The sequence below is a fragment of the Podarcis erhardii genome (assembly GCF_964252035.2).
Source record: "Podarcis erhardii genome assembly, chromosome: 13".
Classification (NCBI taxonomy): Eukaryota; Metazoa; Chordata; class Lepidosauria; order Squamata; family Lacertidae; genus Podarcis; species Podarcis erhardii.
In genome coordinates, this window is record NC_138502.1 from 20,679,576 (window position 1) to 20,701,488 (window position 21,913).

General features: G+C 40.3%; 1 protein-coding gene across 1 annotated transcript; it reads left to right on the plus strand.

The window, feature by feature from the left end:
* Nucleotides 1–41: 41 nt before the first annotated feature.
* Nucleotides 42–21,666, plus strand: LOC309326908 (vomeronasal type-2 receptor 26-like; the record flags this gene model as incomplete). Its single annotated transcript, XM_081835936.1, has 9 exons — nucleotides 42–3,110; nucleotides 4,355–4,582; nucleotides 5,356–5,482; nucleotides 6,858–6,928; nucleotides 11,624–12,472; nucleotides 14,263–14,490; nucleotides 15,751–15,877; nucleotides 17,015–17,502; nucleotides 21,481–21,666. Exons 1-9 carry the CDS (start codon nucleotides 2,274–2,276, stop codon nucleotides 21,664–21,666), a joined length of 3,141 nt encoding a protein of 1,046 aa, XP_081692062.1. The 5' UTR covers nucleotides 42–2,273.
* Nucleotides 21,667–21,913: the final 247 nt, after the last annotated feature.

The window sequence follows — 21,913 nt, forward strand, 5'->3', positions numbered from 1 at the left end:
GGCATAGAAATTCGTTTGTGGGGCACAAGAATTCTTTCATTTATTTATTTTTTCAAAATATAGTCCCCCCCCTCCAAGGTCTAAAGGACAGTGAACTGGCCCCCTGCTGAAAAAGTTTGCTGACCCCTGGTCTAAGCAGTCTGGGACTATGAGCAACAGTGGGATTTTGGAAATATATTGTAAACACACACACATACCAAAAAGAATTTAAATAATGGCAGACAAAAATGCCAAATATTGAAAGATTGTTCTCAAACCTGGAAAGAAATAAAGGTCTAAAAAATAAAAAGTGGCTCAACTGAAAGCTTACTTTGTGTTGTCTGACTCCACATATGTTGCCAGAACCAACATAGTACAAGACATAGATTCAAGACACTATTTTTATGGAATTTTTAGCCAGGACACCTTCAGACGAGAGAGCACTTCTATGCACAAATAGATGATTAGTGATTTCAGCTGCAATTCTAGCCCCATTTAGCAGGGTGTGAATCAGATTAAATTAAATGAGACTCAATGGTCATTTGGAGCAGATGTTCAGGCATGTTTAGCACCTATGATTATTGTCTCTAAGACAAATTCTCATCTCATTTAAGTGGAAGGGGAAATGTCTGCTCAGATGTAACAAGGGATTTTATTCAGCATTTCCACAGGTAATCCCTGACTTTCAACTGGTTATTACCTTCCCCTTTAATTATCACGAGGACTGCAATTAATGCTGCTGCTTAAAAAAAACACCATGTGAAATTGCAGTTGCCAAAAGTAGCGGGGAAAGGAGTGATATAAATATATCACTTAGCATTTGGTGCTGGGGCTAGGAAAAGAATAGCCAAGACACTTTCAGTTTGATCTCTGATGCTTTGGCTTTTATTTTAAATTCAAACCTTCAAAGATGGCAATAGTTGTATCAAAATGGTACTGAAAATGGTGAATATTGTTTTCTTGATTCTGTTACTGCTTCCTCATATGGCATGCAAGGCACATATTGTCAGATGCATGGTTCAAGATCCACACCCTCCGCTTCATGAATATCATCAGTCAGGTGACCTCTTTATTGGTGGAATTGCTTCTCACAGCTTCATTGTCTCCAATTTCATCCCCTTCAAAACTGTACCCCCACAGGCATCCTATGAGGAGCTTATGTAAGGCGATTTGTTTCTCTCTCTCTCTTGTATTGTGTCCTGGAAACTGTCATTGGTGCATCTGATTGGGTCTTCTTTTTTCAAAAAGCAAAGCAGTTAAAAGTGTCAAAATTAAATTACTTCATAACTGGAATTTAAGCTCCTCCCACATCTCCTTCTGCTTCTCCCCAGTTTTCTTCATGATTACGTTGCCCCATCTCATGTCTTTGTCTATGTCTCATATTCTGCTGTCCTTGCTGTCTTCTTCTAATCCTCCTCCTCCTCCTCCTCCTCCTCCTCCTCCTCCTCCTCCTCCTTCTTCTTCTATGTTGTTTTGAAGGTGCAGGGAAGGTGTGTTTGCTATTGTATTATAAGTGAACATGTGAAATAACTCCTGATATTTCCAGTGGTTCTCATTCTAGTGTGTTGCCTAAGAATTATCAGCATATCTTGGCTTTGGCATTTGCAGTCAAGGAGATCAATGAAAACCCTCAGATGTTACTCAATGTCACCTTGGGCTTCTACATATATGACAGTTATTTCACTATAAAATGGACCTACCATGCAACTTTGCTACTTATACAAACATTGGAGAAGTTTGTTCCCAATTATAAATGTAATATTGCATATAACCTGATTGCGGTCATAGGGGGATTGGACCCCCTAACCTCCCTTCATGTGGCAACTGTTGTGGATACTTATAAGATCCCACAGGTAGGATGTATGTGTGTTGGTCTCTGTGTGTGCTGAATATAGAATTTTAACTGTTTTGAAAGAGATGGGGTAGGAAGAAGAAAGAGGCAGAGATGCATGCTGAAATGGGCATTCTTTTTGAGTGAGCATCAAATCTTCCCTAAGAAATACAGCCACGTGGGTTATTCATAAATCAGAAACAAGACAAAGTAAACCCTTCCTCAGAAGTACTTGTTCTCTCACTGTTCTTGTAATAATAATAAAAATACCAACACATTGTTTGAACAAGCTAATACCTGGTGACAATGCATATGAAAATGTGACAAGAATAAACCATGTTCTAATGATTACTGATATGATATTTGTGAATTACTTTCAACACTTGGAAGCGTGAAATGAATGCTATTATCTTCTTTTCCCCTCCACATCTATCTTTAGCTTATTTATGGCCCTCCTCCAGTGATGAATGATAAAACACCAGGGCTTTCCTTCTACCAGATGGCCCCCAAGGAAGATTGGCAGTATGCAGGGATTCTCTCTTTGCTCCTGCATTTCAGGTGGACATGGATTGGGATCCTTACCTCTAATGATGAATATGGAGATAGATTTCTACAAACTGTGGTTCCAGAGTTTACTCAAAGTGGTATCTGTTTTGCCTTCATAGAAAAAAGTCACACACATATGATTTTCACTGAAATTAATGACATGTTCAATCAGGGAGCAAAGCTACATGATAACATTATTGACAGCAAAGCCAATGTAGTAGTGGTTTATGGAGAATCTCATACTATTATGTTTTTGAGATGGTTTCCATATCTATCAGGGCAAGAGCACATGACAAATAAACAGAAAGGCATAGTGTGGATAGTAACAGCCCAGATGGAGCTGACTTCCATTGCTTATCAAAGGACCTGGGATACAGACATCCTTCATGGTGTTCTGTCTTTCACAATTCATTCCAATAACCCACCAGGATTTCACAAATTTATTGACAGTAGAAAACATCTTGAAACCAAAGGAGATGGTTTTATCAGACACTTCTGGCAACATGCATTCAGCTGTGTATTTCCAAATTCAGCGATGAGCAATGTGGATGGGGATATTTGTACAGGGGAAGAGAAGCTGAGCGATCTTCCTGGGCCATTTTTTGAAATGAGCATGACTGGCCATAGCTACAGCATCTACAATAGCGTGTATGCCGTGGCCCATGCGTTAAATGCAATGTCCTCATCTAGACACAAATATCGAACAATGGCTGTCGATGGAGGACTGAAGTTTCCAAATCTAAAGTTGTGGCAGGTAATGGGGGGGGGGAAGGTTACATTGCTTGCTCCATTTTTAATATTTCTTCCTTTCCACGTGAGCTAGAAATACACATGACTCTTTTTTAAAAAGACCAAAGCTCAGAACATTTACTTTTAATAATAAATTGATAAATAATAATTATTTTAAGAGTTCCAGTTCCACATGTCCATAAACTAATTCCAGTTCACCTTAGACCCTTTACAAAATGAACTAGTTCTGTTTACATTCAGTTCACTATTCAATTCAGATTCATTCAAATGATCCTTGAATTCAGAATGATACAAGCTGCTGTGATTAAGTATATAATATTTTTTTTAACACACTAAGAAAACTTCAAAACATGCACAGTGGAATGTGAGCAGTTTAATTTATTTCCCCGTGTGATTATTATCTTTAAACTTAAAGACTCAAATTGTCTGAAGAGGGAAAAACATATGCAAGAAAATGAGCTTGAAGATGAAATAGAAATACTTTAGAATTCTACCCAGAATGAACTTAATTCAAATGCAGTTTTATGAACTGGTTCATTCCAAGCACTGAAAAAGAAAAACATACCATTCCTTTTATTCCCATTTCTCTTTCATTTTTTTCTGGATTCCTACACTGAATAGGCAATGCAATACTGAGAGGATCCATTCTCTATAAGGTACTATTTAGCTGAAACTTATAAACTTTCAAATATGAAAAAGTATTGTTTTATTATCCACGGCAGGGGGAAGGAACTGGATCTGGCTATTGGCAACTTGGTAGTTCAGCCAATACAGCAGACTTGACCTCACCATCTGTCAAGTGATAGGTGGTTACTTTAAGTCCTGCTTATGGCTGGGGTTAGCTCTGCTAGTGAATTCAGTGTGAGGAGCTCAGTAGCACAGCAGATCCTTCCAAAGTTGCTATCACCAACCATCAACTGTTTGGTGATGACAGCAAACCTCCCTTGCCAGTGACCAATCAGGAGTGCCACATTAGGGCTTCACACCTGACATCACATATGACCTCAGGTGTAGGGCAGGTGGATGTGATTTCTGGAAATGGCCTTATGGGTCTAACTGGGATCCATGCAGGATCTAATAGGTATTGGGCTGGAAGTTCCCCAACCATGGTCTATGACATTGTTGGTCTGGGAAAAAAATGAAAACAGTTTTGACAAAGAGACAATAGTCTTATACTCTGAAAGATCCAGAACACTGTTGTCTAATCACAGCCTTACCTAAACTTTTGTGTTGGCTTTTTCAATCTAGCTCCATCACTATCTGAGAGGTGTTTCCTTTAACAACAGCTCTGGTGATAAGGTTTCTTTAGACCAGAATGGGGAGTTAATCACTGGATATGATATTATAAACTGGCTTTTTTCTTCAAACCAATCCTTTCACAGAGTGAAAGTTGGGAAGATTGATCCACAAGTTTCACCAGACCAAGCATTCACCATCAATGAGAATGTCATAGAATGGCACCATTGGTTTAAACAGGTAGGGTCTTCAGATTATGTGACATTGTGCTGTTCTGGGCAACATCAGACCCCTCCCCCCATCTCCTTCCCAAGTCAGCATGTCTGATACCTATTCATTTGTGCCCAAATTTACTAGGCTTCAGACAAGCATTCTGTTTTTCATACTAGGTTGAAGTCTTAAAATGTGGGAAAATACTGTTGAGCATCTACAGCTGGGATGGGCAACCTTTTTGAAGATATGTTTCCATGTTTTCGCATCACGGCACTGTGGTAATATTTGAAAGACCGAAACTAGGTAGAGGGTGACTACCACACACACCTCATTATAATGGATAATTGGGTGGAAATCCCCTAGACAATACTAACACACTTCTACAATTTCCAGCATTAGCATAGTGGCATAAATTAAATACATGCAACATAATTTCTTTCATGTCTTCATCCCATAGCACCATGATAGCATTTGAAAGTCCATGGTAGCATACAAAATATTGCAAATGGGTGGAGGATCTTTCAGACCTAGTTATAGGCCTCCTTTCCCAGTCTAGTGGCAATAGGATGGATGCACATAGGTCATTGAATGCACCATCATGCTCCTATGATGTTCAACATTAACACGGTGGTATATGCTTAAGTTATTCAACAATGGTTCAAATTTCATTTTCAGTTACAGGATATATGTACATAGGTGGGTATATATATATATATAGAGAGAGAGAGAGATTTACATCTATGAGGATCTAAATTGATTTTTCTCAAGATTAACATTCTGCTCTTTCATTTCTGGATCAGGTTAAGCCTCTTTCTGTATGTAGTGAGAGTTGCCATCCCGGTTCGAGCAAGAAAATGAAAGAGGGGGAGCCATTTTGCTGCTATGATTGCACCCCATGTCCAGAAGGGAAGTTTTCAGAGCAGGAGGGTAAGAAATATACTGTGTAAAGTTATCGTGTAATTTGGCCAGAATGAAGAGGACTCATCAAAGTGCAGCATCACAAAGCAAAAACAAAGGAGAATGAGGAGGATGCAGCAGACTAATTTATTTCTCCAAACTGCATAAACATAAATCCCAACATATTTCAAACACCAGACCTTCATTAGGGTAGCGTAAAAAATGTATATTTAAATATTGCAATGAATGTTGTGAAAATTGTTTTCTAGCAAACCTTGTTTGACATGTATTGGACTTGCTTTGCAGTGCTATCAGTTATTCTCTCACACCTCTTATATGCTCATGTGTTTCTTTAAGTCAAAATAAATTACACATAAAATAACTGTCAAAAGTAGTATCTAAATGGAATATTCATTCACCAGCCAGTCTACGATCATTAGGTAAAAAAGGATCACATATGTGTTCAGGGGAGGGGGAATCTTGTGCAGATATGAGTGAATTTGGTCATCCTGTCTGCAAGTCCAGTCCCCACTGAATAATACATAAAATACTGTACATAGGAAAGTGAACACAAATAAATGCATAGAAACAAGCTGGTTGCTTGAGACTGGAGATTTTGGCATTAGATAAATAGAGCTGGTCAAATGAAATGGGCAAACTTTAGAGATCCAGCCATTCACAATGGCTTTCACCAGTAGTTCCCTCTGCCAACCAATAAAGGTAGGCACGAGGTGTTCAATACTACAAAATAAGGGATTGTGTTGAGCCGTGTTTGGGCATTAACCTGAAACTGGGCTGAAACTATGGGTGAAGGTATGGGAGTGCATGGGCGTTCACACCCTCAACCTCTAGATGTGCGGACTCCGCTTCAGATCTTTAAGTATTTGGCATGAATGGCTGAAGGGGGTTTCTAAGTACATTCAGTTGAATCCCCTTAGAAACATTCATGCAAACACTTGAACACAGTTTTGTTGTGCTGCCTATCCTGTTACTTAACAGCTCATGAAAATTATTCTTAGCATGTTGTTGGATAGCCATGGACTTCTGTGCTGGGATAGTCGCTTGTGAGAGATTATTCCTTATGTGACTCCTTTCCTCCCTCAATGTTACATAATGTGAGTGGAAGTGCCATATCAATTGCATACCACTTATTCCACTTCAAAACAAAAGGAGAAAAGCCTCAGGAATGAACAAAGGAAATGATAAATACATAAATAAATATGTTGTTCGAAAGGACATGAGGATGCTAGGTAATGAATGGTAACCTACTCCACACATTTCAAAGGATTGACCTTAAAAGGATTCCCTAATAAGAATTGGTTTTTTTAAAAAAAACCTTATAAGATAAAGAGTTACAACATGTTTGGCTTGTATTTGAAATTGTGGTAACTAATTTGTTTTTCAGACATGAACGACTGTTCTACATGTACGGACAAAACCTATCCAAGCAACAGACAGGATTTTTGTATTCCTAAGGTCATTGCATTTTTGTCTTACACAGAACCTTTGGGGATCAGTTTTACCTTTTTGGTCCTTTCTTTTTTTTTATCACAGCTGTGGTGCTAGGAATGTTTATGAAGCACAATGACACTCCCATTGTCAAGGCCAACAATCGCAATCTCACCTACACTCTCCTTTGCTCCCTCCTGCTCTGCTTTCTCTGTGCATTACTATTCATTGGCCAGCCTGGGGAGATGACATGTCTCCTTCGACAAACTGCTTTTGGCGTCATCTTTTCAGAGGCTGTTTCTTGTGTGCTGGCCAAAACCATCACAGTGCTTCTGGCTTTTATGGCCACTAAACCTGGATCTAGGATGAGGAAGTGGGTGGGGAAAAGACTTGCCTCCTTCTTTGTTCTTTTCTGCACCCTTCTTCAAGCAGGCATTTGTGCTGTGTGGATAGTAACCTCTCCCCCATTTCCAGATGTTGACATGTGGTCAGTAATGGAGGAAATTGTCCTGGAATGTAATGAGGGTTCAGTGACTATGTTTTATTGTGTTTTGGGCTATATGGGCTTCCTGGCAATTATCAGTTTCATTGTGGCTTTCCTTGCCAGGAAGTTACCTGACAGTTTCAATGAAGCCAAATTCATCACTTTCAGCATGTTGGTCTTTTGCAGTGTTTGGCTATCCTTTGTTCCAGCCTACCTGAGCTCCAAGGGTAAATACCTAGTTGCTGTGGAGATCTTTTCTATCTTGGCCTCCAGTGCTGGACTGTTGAGTTGCATCTTTGCCCCAAAATGCTACATTATTGTGTTGAGGCCTGAGCTGAACAACAGGGAACAGCTAATAAGAAAGAAAGCATGAAGATATATTTAACCCTATTCAGGCATTAGAACAAGTGGTGTAGCTCCCCCCCCCACCTATTTTCATGGCCCTCGTTTCATGCAGGGTAAGTGTATGAATTAGAGAGCATCCTATATCCACTGAGGTTCCTAATACAGTGGTACCTTGGGTTAAGAACTTAATTCATTCTGGAGGTCCGTTCTTAACCTGAAACTGTTCTTAACCTGAGGTATCTCTTTAGCTAATGGGGCCTCTCGCTGCTGCCGCGCGATTTCTGTTCTCATCCTGAAGCAAAGTTCTTAACCCGATGTACTATTTCTGGGTTAGCAGAGTCTATAACCTGAAGTGTCTGGAACCCAAGATACCACTGTATGTTTATGATGATATGTTGTTGCTTGTCAGTTTCACTGACTCCAGATTTCCCTTTAGAGCTGTAGTTTAACAAATGGAGAGGTCCAGAGCACTGTCTGTTCCATCTGTACAGTATCAGTTTCAGTTATTGAAACCTGAGTACAAGATGTTTGCAGTTGTACATACATAAAACATTCAGAATAATTCCTAAAAATCATTAATAGTTCTCCTCACCATAACCATGCAAAGAGTACACCACTAAACAGGCCCCTGTGTCATGTGGTTGTCTGTACAGTCATACCTTGGATCCTGAAAGCCTTGGTACTCAGACATTTTGGCTCCTGAACACCGCAAACCCAGAAGTGAGTGTTCCGGTTTTCAAACGTTCTTTGGAACCTGAATGCCCGGCGGGGCTTCAGCAGCTTCCTGCAGTCAATCAGAAGCCGCACTTTGTTTTCCGAACATTTTGGAAGTCGAACGGACTTCTGAAATGGATTCCATTCGACTTCCAAGATACGACTTATAGTTCTTTGTCCTAGGGTTTCTCAAAGTTCACAGTTCCAGTAGATTAACTGGCCAAAATTGCAGGTTCCTTCTTTTTGGAGCTGTTCAAATTCTCCAAAGAAAACTCCCTAGCTGCCTGCACAGCATCATGAAGAAACAATGTTGGAAAAATTGTGATCATATCTTCTTTCTTACTAACACTGTGGGGTACCTCTCCAATTTTCTCCCCTTTGCTACCCCAGGGCAAATCTACTTCATCTTCTGCCCCACACCACAAATCAAAATCCTGCCACCAGGCTTTGTCTGGAGGCACCTAATTTAGAAACCCCTGGCACAGCTCACTCAGATTGGTGGCTAGAAATCGCTCGATGCTTACTCCAATCATCTCTGAAGAGCTTCAATGGGCTAAACAAAGGCATATGACTTTCCCAGGGACTTTTGACATCCAAACACATGGGTGATCTGGGCTGCTTTCCGTAGCATTGGGAAGCACACCCCCACCCCACAAAGCCATCTGGAAGTACCCAAAGGGCAACATCACTGGCACTTTTTACTTCACCAAAATCAGCAAGAGACTCCTGCTCTCCTGGCGCATGCAGGCACATCTCTTGGAGGTTTGCCTATGTGTTTCCCCCCACTGAGGGAAAACTGCAGCATCAACTTGAAGTGCTCAAAAAGTGTTGCCGGCACTCTCATCCAATAAAACTGAATGTTGGAAAATCCATGCCAGTCAAAAGGAAGTACATTTTTGGGGCCCTGAAGTTTGAACTGTTATGGAGTCTCCTTTGTTCAGATGCCTCAAACTTCTTTTTCCAACTCCATTTGTGAAAAACAATTTTAAGTTGATGATTACCTTCTCCTGTAATTTTGAAAAGGACTGTAATTAATTCAACTACTTGGCAATGCTTCTTCCCGAGGAGTTTCAGTGGACAGAAGCAAAAGTAATAGCACAGTGTATGAAGGATAATATAAATATTCAATTTAATAGTTAGTTGTAGGAGCAGGAACTTTGGGGGGGGGAAGCAAGGAACCACCTGTTTGAGTCTAAACACAATCTCTGCTTAGAGAGGACATTTGTACTGAGGATGGTGACATTAGTAGTCTCGATATTGGTACTACTTCCTCACATGGCATGCAAGCCTCACATTAACTGCATGGTAAGAGCTCCACACAATCCAATTCACGAGTATCATCAGTTGGGAGGCAACATAATTGGTGGCATCACTTCTCAGACCTTCATAATCTCCAACTCGCTAACCTTCACTGAAGCACCTCCACCCGTGTTGTTTGAAGAGCTCGCGTAAGACCTTGATGTTACTATTGTTGGTTGTTACAGTTTCTGTTTCCATTAAGGATGTGAATTACAGTCTTTCTCCAAGTTTGTCAAACAATTTTCATGTGAACTTAAATACTAATTTAATTATATTCAGAATGGAGACAGATCAAGTTAATCTGATTTTGACAGTACTAGTGATGGCTTCCTTCACTTAAATATTTTAGAAACTACTATCAATGAAGCCAGAGATATTAATGGTCAGTGATAAGCTATCTTAATTTGTATTTCTTACCACTTGCTCTGATTGATGTCATTTTTTTAATAGAATTTCAAAATGTCTTTGTAAGAGAGCTGGGGTGTTTATATATTTGTATATAATAAGGAAGGAGATGTCAAGGGAGATGCAACAGTTTTACAAAACATGGAAGTTTCTCAAATACAGAATACAACTCTAATTCTAGTACAGTTATCACCACACTCTGAACATGTACTTAAAATATGGATTTCATCTTCAACTGTTGGAGGTACTTCGCCAAGAACTTATAAAGTGTTCTGTATTCTGATGCATTCTTAAGAAAAGATCCAGTAATGTCATAGAATAAGATATATATCAAGAATGGGAGTAGGTGTTCACATGCATCGAATACAGCCTTCTGAAAATGTCAAATCGCATTGTTCATTATAACACATGTAACTTTATATTGGTAACTTATCAATAAACTATATTGAGTGCATTGTTGTAAAGGAGAATACAGTTGTCTAATATTTGTGCAGCCTACTTAGGGCTAAGAATTGCCTAAAGAAAGTTTGTACATAAATACTGTAAGGAAGTATAGGGAGTACAACATAGTCCACATTTTACAATGTGTGGGATAACCTAATATGCTGCCCTTTTTTTTTTTTCTTTTTTTTTTAGGGTAGTGCCTAAGAATTACCAGCACATCCTGGCTTTGGCATTTGCTGTAAAGGAGATAAATGAAAACTCTCAGATTTTACCCAATACTTCCTTGGGCTTCCACATTTACGACAGTTACTTCAATGCAAAGAATACCTATCATGCCACAATGCAGCTTATGTCTTCAAAAGAAAAAATAGTTCCCAACTACATATGTGATGTCCAAAATAAATTAATAGCAATTGTTGGGGGGCTGGACCCTCTAATTTCTCATTATATTGCAACTGTATTGGATATCTACAAGATTCCACAGGTAGATTGTGTAGATGTCTCTATCTTTATGTGGAATGTGGGAGTTCATCCATTTAAATGCTTTTTTTCACCACACAGGCAAGATTGTGGGTTTGGAAACTGAAGTGGGTGAAGGCATGTAGGAAATATTTCCTTGTTTAGGAATGTCAAATGGAAGCTGAGATACAGTTCATTATAAATGAGAGTTTTGGAAATATAACAGCACCTACAGAAGAAAGTAAATTGTCAAGTGATGGTGGTAGGTGGAAGAAAGAAAATCAGCAATAATTACAGCCACAGCATATGACAGGCAGACCAATCCCCTGACTTGTTGTAAGTAAGATGGCAGCCAGATGTAGACTTTCTGAGAAAAGACAGAGGTTGATAAAGCATTACCCCATTTGCCATACTGAACCAGCCTCCATTAAAACAATTCCTGTGCTTGTAATAAAAATTTATATACCAACAGTTTGAAGAAAGGGGTTCTGTGGGCCAAAGTTGGGCTTCTAGTTAGTTAGTTAGTTAGTTAGTTAGTTAGTTAGTTATTCATTCTTATTTCCTTTTTTTAGCTTATATATGGCCCTGCTCCAGTGATGAATGATAAAACCACAGGCCTTTCGTTCTACCAAATGTCTCCTAAAGATGCTCTTCAGCATGCAGGCATTCTGACTTTGCTTCTCCATTTCAATTGGACATGGATTGGGATCCTTACATCCAATGATGAATATGGAGAAAGATTTGTGCAGACAGTGTTTCCTGTATTCTCCAGAAAGGGTATTTGTTTTGCCTTCATAGAAAGAAGCAACAAATTTACCATTGTCACAGAAATGTATGATAAGCTACATGAGGGAGCCAAAATAAATGATAGAATCATTGACAGCAAAGCCAATGTAGTGGTTGCTAATGGAGAATCCTATCTCATTGTGTATTTGAGGTGGCTACCATATGCCTCAGAAAGAGAATGTACAGTAAATAAAGTGTGGATATTAACAGCTCAGATAGAGCTCACTTCAATGGTGTTTCAAAGAACCTGGGATACAGACATAGTCCATGGTGTTCTGTCCTTCTCTGTTCACTCCAGTGATCTACCAGGATTCAAGACATTTATTGAAAGCAAAAGCCCTTCATTCACAACAGGAGATGGCTTTATCAGGGATTTCTGGCAGCAGGCCTTTGGTTGTGTATTCCAAAGTATAGATGGGGATAAGGTGGATGGAGACATTTGCACAGGAAAAGAGAAGTTGGAAAGCCTTCCTGGGACATTTTTTGAAATGAGCTTGACTGGCCACAGCTACAGCATCTACAATGCTGTTTATGCTGTGGCACATGCTTTACACTCTATGTCTTCATCTCGACTGAATCATCCATCAGTGGTTGAAGGAAGGTGGAGGAACCTTCAGAATCAGCAGGTGTTGCAGGTAATGGAATTGAATTCCTCCTGTTGGATGGCAACATATCTCTCAGAATATATAACAATATGCTCCAATCAGATCTTTCTTGTGGGCTTCCCATTGACATCTGGTTGGGCATTGTAAGAACCATACACTGCACTTGATAGGCTATGGACTGATCTAGTAGGTATCTATTCTGTTTGGTAAAAGGTCTCCACAAACTCTTCCCATCCTCTCATTGGCATGTTCTTTCTCATGTTACTGTGAGCAGGCTCTGAGACTATAGAATTGTAGAGTTTGAAGGGACTACTAGGGTAATCTTGTCCAATCCTGTAATCTACTATAAGAACTGTATGCTGGACCAGGGAGGATTTTTGACTTATCTAGCAGGTCTTTTTTTTGACGAGAACCAGCTCGCCATCAGTAAGAATCAGTCTCACACAGAGATGGGTTGAAGAATTCTGGCTGCCCTAGAGCTGCTGCAGCACAGCCTTTATTGAGTAAAGTCCGAAAGATACAAAATACAAGGAATGCAACTTTTTCTAAGCCAACAGATAAGGGCCATCGCACTAGACCACACAGACGATCAGGCTATGTACGTGGACCAATCATTAGGACAGCATGAGCTGTCCGCACGTTGATCATGCTCCAATGATGCTTTTAGCTATGAAAGCACCCTGCAATATTAAGAACTTTGCTCATGCTCTTATGTACAAGCAATCATTTTCCCACATTTTTTTTATTCTGTCTAATAAAAGGTCTCCCCAAACTAGGGTTGCCATATTTCAAAAGCTGAAAATCTGGACACAAAAATTGTTCTGCTTTTTTGGGCAAAGTTATTGAACATTGGCAAAGTTGTTGAACATTTTAGCCACTTTCAGAATATTCCACCTGATTTCAATTCTGAACCTAAGGCAGACCTACCCCAAACTCTGTTCATTCTCTCCTTTCCATCTTCTTTCTCTATTTTAGTGTTAATATGTTCTGAGATTATAGAATTGTAGAGTTGGAAGGGGCCACTAGGGTAATCTATTTGCCCAACGTGGGGCTAGAACTCCCAGCCCTGAGACTAGGAGTCTCATACTCAACCGACTGCTTCCCTCTTTTTCCACTGGTGAACTTAAAATATACACATTATAGTTTTGCTGCTATACATTTACTAATTCATGCTACCTCTGATTCATGCTGCCTCTTGGCTCTCAGAAACTGCCACAACTACACTGTGAGTCTGTTAAGAAGTCTGTGTATTTGCTGGTAAGAGGCTTTCAGATTCAGTAATGTTGTGTTTAGAAGAGACAGGTTTCTTTAGAAGAAGATGTTGTCCAGTAGAAGTAAGATAGAACCTTTGAAACTCCGCAACTACAGCCAGAATCCAGTTTACTAAGGGCAGCCCTACTATGTTTTTTGACCAGTAATGTTGAATAAGTTTAGGAAGTGCTAAATTAATTGTATATGGTGAAAAAGGCGATGGATTTAGAAAATGCATTTGATACCTAATTTAAAGTGCACTCTTTAACCTTTAAAACACTAAATGACCTTTAATCAAGAGTGACTGGCCCAAAGTGCAAAGTGAGGCAACTGCCTTAGGTGGCAGGATCCATTCGGGCAGCAGAGCCTGATGTTGGTATTTCTTTCCCCTTTGCTCCTAATGCATATCTTCTCTCACCCATTCTTTCCTGGAGCCATTTCGGGGTCCTGCAATTCAGAATGGGATGTAAATGGGTTGCTTCCACCCGGGGAAGATGTTTGTATGATTTGCTGTAAAAGATTCCACAGAAATGCAGCCTCTCCTAAGCTTCTTTTCCTTTTCAACTCAGCTCCATCACTTTCTGAGAATTGTCTCCTTTAACAACAGTGCTGGAGACAAGATCTCCTTTGACCAGAATGGAGAGTTAGTGACTGGATTTGATATTATTAACTGGATTATTTCCTCAAACCAATCCTTTCATAGAGTGAAAGTTGGGAGAATGGATCCCCAGGGTTCTCCAGACCAAGTGTTCACCATCAACAAGGATGCCATCACATGGCACAATTGGTTTAATCAGGTAGGATTCAGTTGGGAACTGCTTGGGAAACTATTCAGTTTCATCGAATGAACAATGTTCAGCCCATGACAAATACCGAGTTTTGATTAGAAATGATAAAACTTATGTAGAAATTAAGACTCAAAAAACTTTTGCACTGTTTGCTTTGCTGTTGAGTATATTAAATGTGGTGAAAAAAATAAACATATGTTTGTGCTAGTTGGATTACACACACCATGCCACAACAGGCAACAAGATGTCTATGAGAAGACTGAAAGCAGGACTTGAGAGCAGAAGTGTTCTGTCCATTTGCAATTTGTAGTGATTGGTATAATAATAATAATAATAATAATAATAATAATAATAATAATAATAATAATTTATTTATACCCCAGCCATTCTGGGCGGCTCCCAACAGAATATTGAAAACATGATAAAAGATCGAGTATTAAAAACTTCCCTAAACAGAGCTGCTTTTAGATTTTTTCTAAAAGCCATATAGTTTTTTAGTTCCTTGACATCAGATGATAGGGCATTCCACAAGGTGGGCACCACTACTGAGAAGGCCCTCTGTCTGGTTCAGACAATTGTTGCTTCCAACAGTTGTGGTAAAAATTAGCTAGTGGCCCTTGGTAGACTTATTCTCCATGAATTTGTCTAATCCTCTTTTCTAAGCTAAAAATCCCCAAATATTGTAATCTTTCCACATAGGTTTTCTTTCCTTTAAATTTGTTTCTAAATGTTTAAAATTTTTTATTTTAATAGTGTATTAAGATAAAGGGCTTGTTAAGGATGATGATGACAATGATGTAGTTGCTCCAGCACTTTGATGACTTTGCTTATTCTTCTCTGAACCCTTTTCAGTTCATCAATATTCTTTTTGAGGTGCAGTATCTAGAACTCTTCTGAACATTCCAGCTGTGGTCTCACATTAAATTTGTGACTGAGCATGAAAGAGACATTCGCATCAATGTGTGTACCTCACTGAAGATATTGATCAAGTGTGCAACAGCTGTGAAAAAGCCAAATTCTAAATTAGGGAACATTAGGAAGGGGGGTGGAAAATTCTGTCTTGTTGACAGAATTAAAACCTATGGTGTGACCACACTTGGAATACCTTGCACAGCCCTGGATATTTCACATCTCAGAAGAATGCTAGATAAAGTTATGGATGAGTGGTTTCAGTTATACATGAGTGGTTTCAGTTATACATGAAGATCATCTTAAGAACTTGAGACTTCTTTTCAAGATAATCATTCTACTCTTTCACTTACAAATTAGGTCCAGCCTCTTTCTGTATGTTCTGAAAGTTGCTATCCCGGTTCCAGCAAGAAAGTGAAGGAGGGAAAACCGTTTTGCTGCTATGATTGCATCCCATGTCCAGAAGGAAAGTTTTCAGACCAATGGGGTAAGAAATAGAGTGAACAAAGCTGGGGAAAGTTTGGTCATGATCAAGGAAACACATCAAAATTGTAGCACCACAAAGCAGAAGCAAAAGTGAATGTGATAGATGCAGAAGACTTGGTCCAAATGATATACATGCTAACTTCAATGTGTTTCAAACACTGCTTGTTCATCTGGGGATTATATTAAAAGGTGTAAAAATTCATATGAGTTGCATCCAGTTGGTGTTCATCTGCACACATACATTCAATTCTTGTGGTGTCCAAAAACAAGTAAAGTCCCATGTTGATGGAATATATCCACTGGGTTTAGATCACTCCAAATCTTTACAACAGGAGTCGGCTAGTGTTGAACCAAGACATGTTGCAATGCAAGGTCTCACTGGGGAAGCAAGGTCTCACTGGGGAACCAGGATGTAGATTCCAACCAGGCAGTTGCTGAACCCACGCTTGGGTTTGCCATGGTCAATCCTCTCCTCAGGCACCTAATGGGGGCATCCTATACTATGTTGATCCTGCCCAATGCCATTTCCGCCCTCATACAAACAATATTATTCTGCCTAACCAGGGAAATCCATGATTTCACTGAGGCAAAGGTGAAGAAAAAACCCAACCATGTGCCAATTGGGTTGAGAGAAAAGAAATCCTTTCCAGCCCTCTCAAAGCAAAATGGCTGTGACCTCCAAGGGAAGAAGCCTTATGTAGGCTTTCCCCTCCTATCTGCAGCAAGGGCTCATGGGCCAGATTTTTCCCAGCAGTCCACCACCCAGAGAAGATACTGAATAAAACCTTGGCCAGTATTTTGCTGCAATCTGTGGGCCACAGCGCTGCTCGGCAAAGGTACCCCATGCTTAATAGGCATGGGATGTCTCTAATGTCTCTAATCTTAGCTCACTACCTTGCAGATTCAACTAATGGTGCAGATGTGCATTCAAAGAGCTCTAAAATACATGAGATCATAACATTTCCAGGAAGGTGAATGGGAATTCACATAACCAACTCCTCACCTTCCATAGTTTGAGAAGACTGACACCAAAGTAATACCCTAAAATGAATGGATTATTTCAGATGTAGAAGAGAAAACATGCTTGTGAGATGTCTGGAATCAATTTGAAATGAAGCCCATGTCTTTTCTTTTTCAGACCTGAATGCCTGTTCTATGTGCACTGCAAAAACCTATCCAAGTAAAACCAGGGATTTCTGTATTCCCAAATTCATTTCCTTTTTATCGTATAAAGAACCACTGAGCATCAGTTTAGCCTTTTTTGCTCTTTTCTTTTGTCTGATAACAGTCTTGGTGCTAGGAATATTTCTGAAGCACCACAACACTCCCATTGTCAAGGCCAACAACCGGAACCTTGCCTATACTCTCCTTATCTCAATCCTGCTCTGCTTCCTTTCTGCATTGCTATTCATTGGACATCCTAAGCAGGTGTTGTGTCTCCTCCGACAAACCACTTTTGGCATGATCTTCTCTGTGGCTGTTTCTTGTGTGTTGGCAAAAACCACTACTGTGGTTCTTGCTTTTATGGCCACCAAACCAGGTTCCAGGATGAAGAAGTGGGTGGGGAGAAGACTTGCCACTGCCATTGTTCTTTCCTGCTCCCTTATTCAAGCAGGCATTTGTACTGTATGGTTGGTCACCTCTCCCCCATTCCCAGATGTCGACATGCACTCAGTTGCTGAAGAAATTATATTTGAATGCAATGAGGGGTCCATGACTATGTTTTACTGTGTTTTGGGTTATATCAGTTTCCTGGCCATAATCAGCTTTGTTGTGGCGTTCTTGAGTGATTTCTTGAGTGATATCCTGAGTACCACTTAGGTGGGTCATTAGGTGTGGATTAGTTGTTAAAGTCTTTGTGTCTTGACCTCTTGAACTTTGTGAAGAGTTTTCCTGAGAAGATGGCTGTACTGTACTTAGTTGTGCTCTGGCTTGGCTTCGTGTATAGGGGCGAGCTGTGGTTTTGTGGCTTGTGTCAGCCAGATCTGTGTAGGGATTGCAGGGGGGTGCAGCATCCGGAGGTGCCACCATGGATTGGCTACTGGATGGTGTCTGTAATTCATCTGTGGAGAGGGTCTGGGTTTGGGTCTGGTGTGGTTGATTGGTGTTGGCGTTCTGTGTGCCTCTGGATCTGGTGTCAGTTTTTGTGGGGAGGGCTAATTTCCAGATGTCTGGCAAGCGGGATGTGTCGTCACGCTTGTTCATGTTGTGAGGGTGTTTCTCTATCTCGATGGCTTCCATGATTATTCTCTTGTGGTGATGTTCCGTGTTAAAGAGCAATTTGGAATCTGCAAAATTAATTTCGTGTCCTGTTTCTTTCATGTGTTGGAAAAGAGAGGAAGTTTTTTCTTCTTTTTTGACGGCATTCTTGTGTTCTGCGATACGTGCATTTATTCGTCTGTTTGTTTGTCCAATGTACGTGGCTGGGCAGACTTTGCAGGGTATTTCATAGATTCAACTAATCCACACCTAATGACCCACCTAAGTGGTACTCAGGATATCACTCAAGAAATCACTCAAGATATCTCTCAAGTAATTAAGGAACAAAAGAAGAAAAGGCACACTAGCCTGGGAACTTCCTCTCTGCCCAGAACATTGGAGGCTATACACCACACCCCCTCTACAGTATTTATAGGAACTCAAACACTGAGATCCTGCTCTGTTCCAGTAACAAGAAGCCGAAAGCACCAGCCTGAAGATGACGAGTGAGACCTCGTCGAAACGTCGCCTAGACACCCCAACTTTTACACGGGAAGACACCCGAGGACACCAAAACCTGCATTCCTGTACCCGTGAAAATCTACGAAAGCATATATATATATATATATATATATATATATATATATATATATATATATTTCAATGAATGTTGTTGTGAAAATTGTTTTGCATGACCAGGCCCAGCTCCCAGGGATAACCCAGAAAGGAAAAAAGACTTGTGATAACGTTTTATGGAATTAAAATTTGGCCACAATTTTATTAAACTTTTAAATGTAGGAAGACCTTGGCTTAGGCATTGGGCGTGTTTCCCTCCCAGCCCCACAGCCAGGGAGGAACTGAGGCTCATCAGGGTAAATGGCATATGTGGGTGCCCTGCAGGCAGCCCTCCCCATATCCCCGCACGCAGGGTAGTTCAATGACAACCTTTCAGTGTATGGCCAGTGACACCCATAATAAACCCCTTTAAGAGTTGCTGGAATTGCTGTTGTGTGTGTGGAGGGGTGATGAGTCACCACTTCACATCCACCACCATTTAGGGAAGAAAAGACTAAAGGATTCTGCCCAAGGCTTTGGGAAGACAAAATCTGCCAATGCAGGAAAATTTATTCCTGGTTCTTCAACAGCAACCAGTCAAAAGACAGTAGCAGTGCCCGCTAAACAGGAAGAAAAAGGTTAACCTGCAAACCAGAAACATTAAACAAAGGGAGGGGCTGGGTGGGTGAAGCTCCTGAGCTGACTGCCTGGCTGCTGCCGGCTCCACCCCCTATTTATGCAACTGGCCCCACCTCCCAGCAGTGGAGGTAGTGAACCTCCAAAGAATAAACTGAAAAGCAGGCCAGCCCATACAACTGGTAATTTCCCTGGGGTCCAAAGTGCCACGCGTGATCCCGCAAAGGGCACCCACAGTGTAAAGTGTGTGTGAGTGCTCATTCTAGCAAATCTCATTTGACATGTATTGGACTTGCTATGTGGTTCTATCAGTTATCCTCTCACACCTGTTATATGTTCAGGTGTTTCTTTAAGTCAAAATAAATTGCATATAAAATAACTGTCAATAGTAGTATCTAAATGGAATATTCATTCACCTGCTAGTCAACAATCAGTAGGTAAAAAAGGATTGCCTATGTGTTCAGGGGAGGCGGAATCTTGTGCAGATATGAGTGAATCGGGTCATCCTTTCTGCAAGTCACCGATTCTGCATCCAGTCCCCACTGAATAATACATAGAATACATAGGAAACTGAATACAAATAAATGCATAGAAACAAGCTGGTTGCTTGAGACTGGAGTTTTGGCATTAGATAAATAAAGCTGGTCAAATGAAATGGGCAAACTTTAGAGATCTACCCATTCACAATGGTTTTCACTAGCAGTTCCCTCTGACAACCAATAAAGGTAGGCATGAGGTTTAAATACTACAAGTGTTTCAGTTAAAAGTGTTGTAAATGTCATATGAGAAACTGGGTTGGCAAAACTGGACTGGTGTCATAATGAATATACAATGCTTATAAAGTGCTTTTTCTTTCTCAATGTAGCTGAGTCCCTAATTACTTCCAAACTACAGCCAACTTGTCCTTCTCTGAGACATTCTCCTTGCCTTCAGCTACAGATTGCATCTCTACATAGTCCAAGCCCTTTAACCTCCCATCCACATTGTGGGTCTCTCTGGCCACCCCTTCCTTTTGGGTACCTGGCAGCTGGGCTCCAGGGTCACTTGCAGACTCCCATAGCATCTCACCAGACAAGGTTCCCACCTCACAGAGAGCCATACTTTTCTCTGCAAGGAGACTTCTAATGCACTCTGCTTGCAGCTGCTTCAATTCATTGAAGCACTGGTTCTGCCACTGCCCCATTAGGTCAAGCTGCAGGCTTTGCCATTGCTCCATTCCCTCATGCTGCCTATGCTGCTTTAGCATCAACTTGAATTGCTCAAGAAGTGTTGCTGGCACTGTCATCCAATAAAACTGAATGTTGGAAAAACCATGCCAGTCAAAAGGAAGTACATTTGGGGGGCCATAAAGTTATGGGCACCCTCCATTACCTCATGCTGCCTTTGCTGCGGTAGCATCAACATGAACTGCTCAAGAAGTTGGCAGATCCATGCCAGTCAAAATAAAGTACATTTCTGGGGCCCTGAAGTTTGAATGGGGGGGGGGGCATCCTAACCACCTCCATGGAAAAAGAAAAAACCTCTGTTCAGATGCCATTCTCTCTCTCTCTCTCTCTCTCTCTCTCTCTTTCTTTCTTTCTTTCTTTTTGCAACTCCATTTGTGAACACCAATATTAAGTTGATGATTACCTACTCCTGTAATTAGGAAAAGGGCTGTAATTAATTCAACTACTTGGCGAAGCTCCTCCCCGAGGATTTTCAGTGGAGAAAAGCAAAAGTAATAGCACTGTTTATGAAGGATAATATAAATAATCACTTTATAAGTTAGTTGTAGAAGCAGGAACTCAGAAAAATCAAGGAATTACCTGTTTGAGTCTCCTAAGATGGAATAGAACAATCTGTGTTTAGAGAGATAATTGGTACTGAGGATGGTGATATTAGTAGTCTTGATACTGGTACTACTTTCTCACATGGCATGCAAGTTTCACAATAACTGCATGGTAAGAGATCCACACAATCCACTTCATGAGTATCATCAGTTGAGAGGCAACATAATTGGTGGCATCACTTCTCAGACCTTCATAATCTCCAACACACTAACCTTCATTGAAGCACCTCCACCCGTGTTGTTTGAAGAGCTCGCGTAAGACCTTGTTGTTATTGTTTGTTGTTTCTATTTCTGTTTCCACTAAGGATGTGAATTACAGTCTTTGCCCAAGTTTTTCAAACAATTTTCAAGTGGTGAACTTGAAATATTAATTTAATTATATTCAGAATGGAGACAGATCAAGTTCATCTGGTTTTGACAATACTAGTGATGGCTTCCTCCACTTAAACATTTTAGAAACTACTATCAATGAAGGCAGAAATATTAATGAATCAATGATAAGCTCTCTTAATTTCTATTTCTTACCACTTGCTCTGATTGATGTCATTTACAATTTCAAAATGTCTTTGTAAGAGAGCTGGGTGTGTGTGTTGAATTCAAAGCTAAGTCTGTATATATGTGTAAATAATAAGGAAGGGGATGCCAAGGGAGAAGCAACAGTTTTACAAGACATGGTAGTTTCTCAAAATAAAGAATACAACTCTAATTCTAGTGCAGTTATCACCACACTCTGAACATGTTCTTAAGATGTAAATTTCACCTTAAACTGGTGCTGGTACCAAGAACTTATAAAGTGTTCTGTATTCTGAGGCTTAAGAA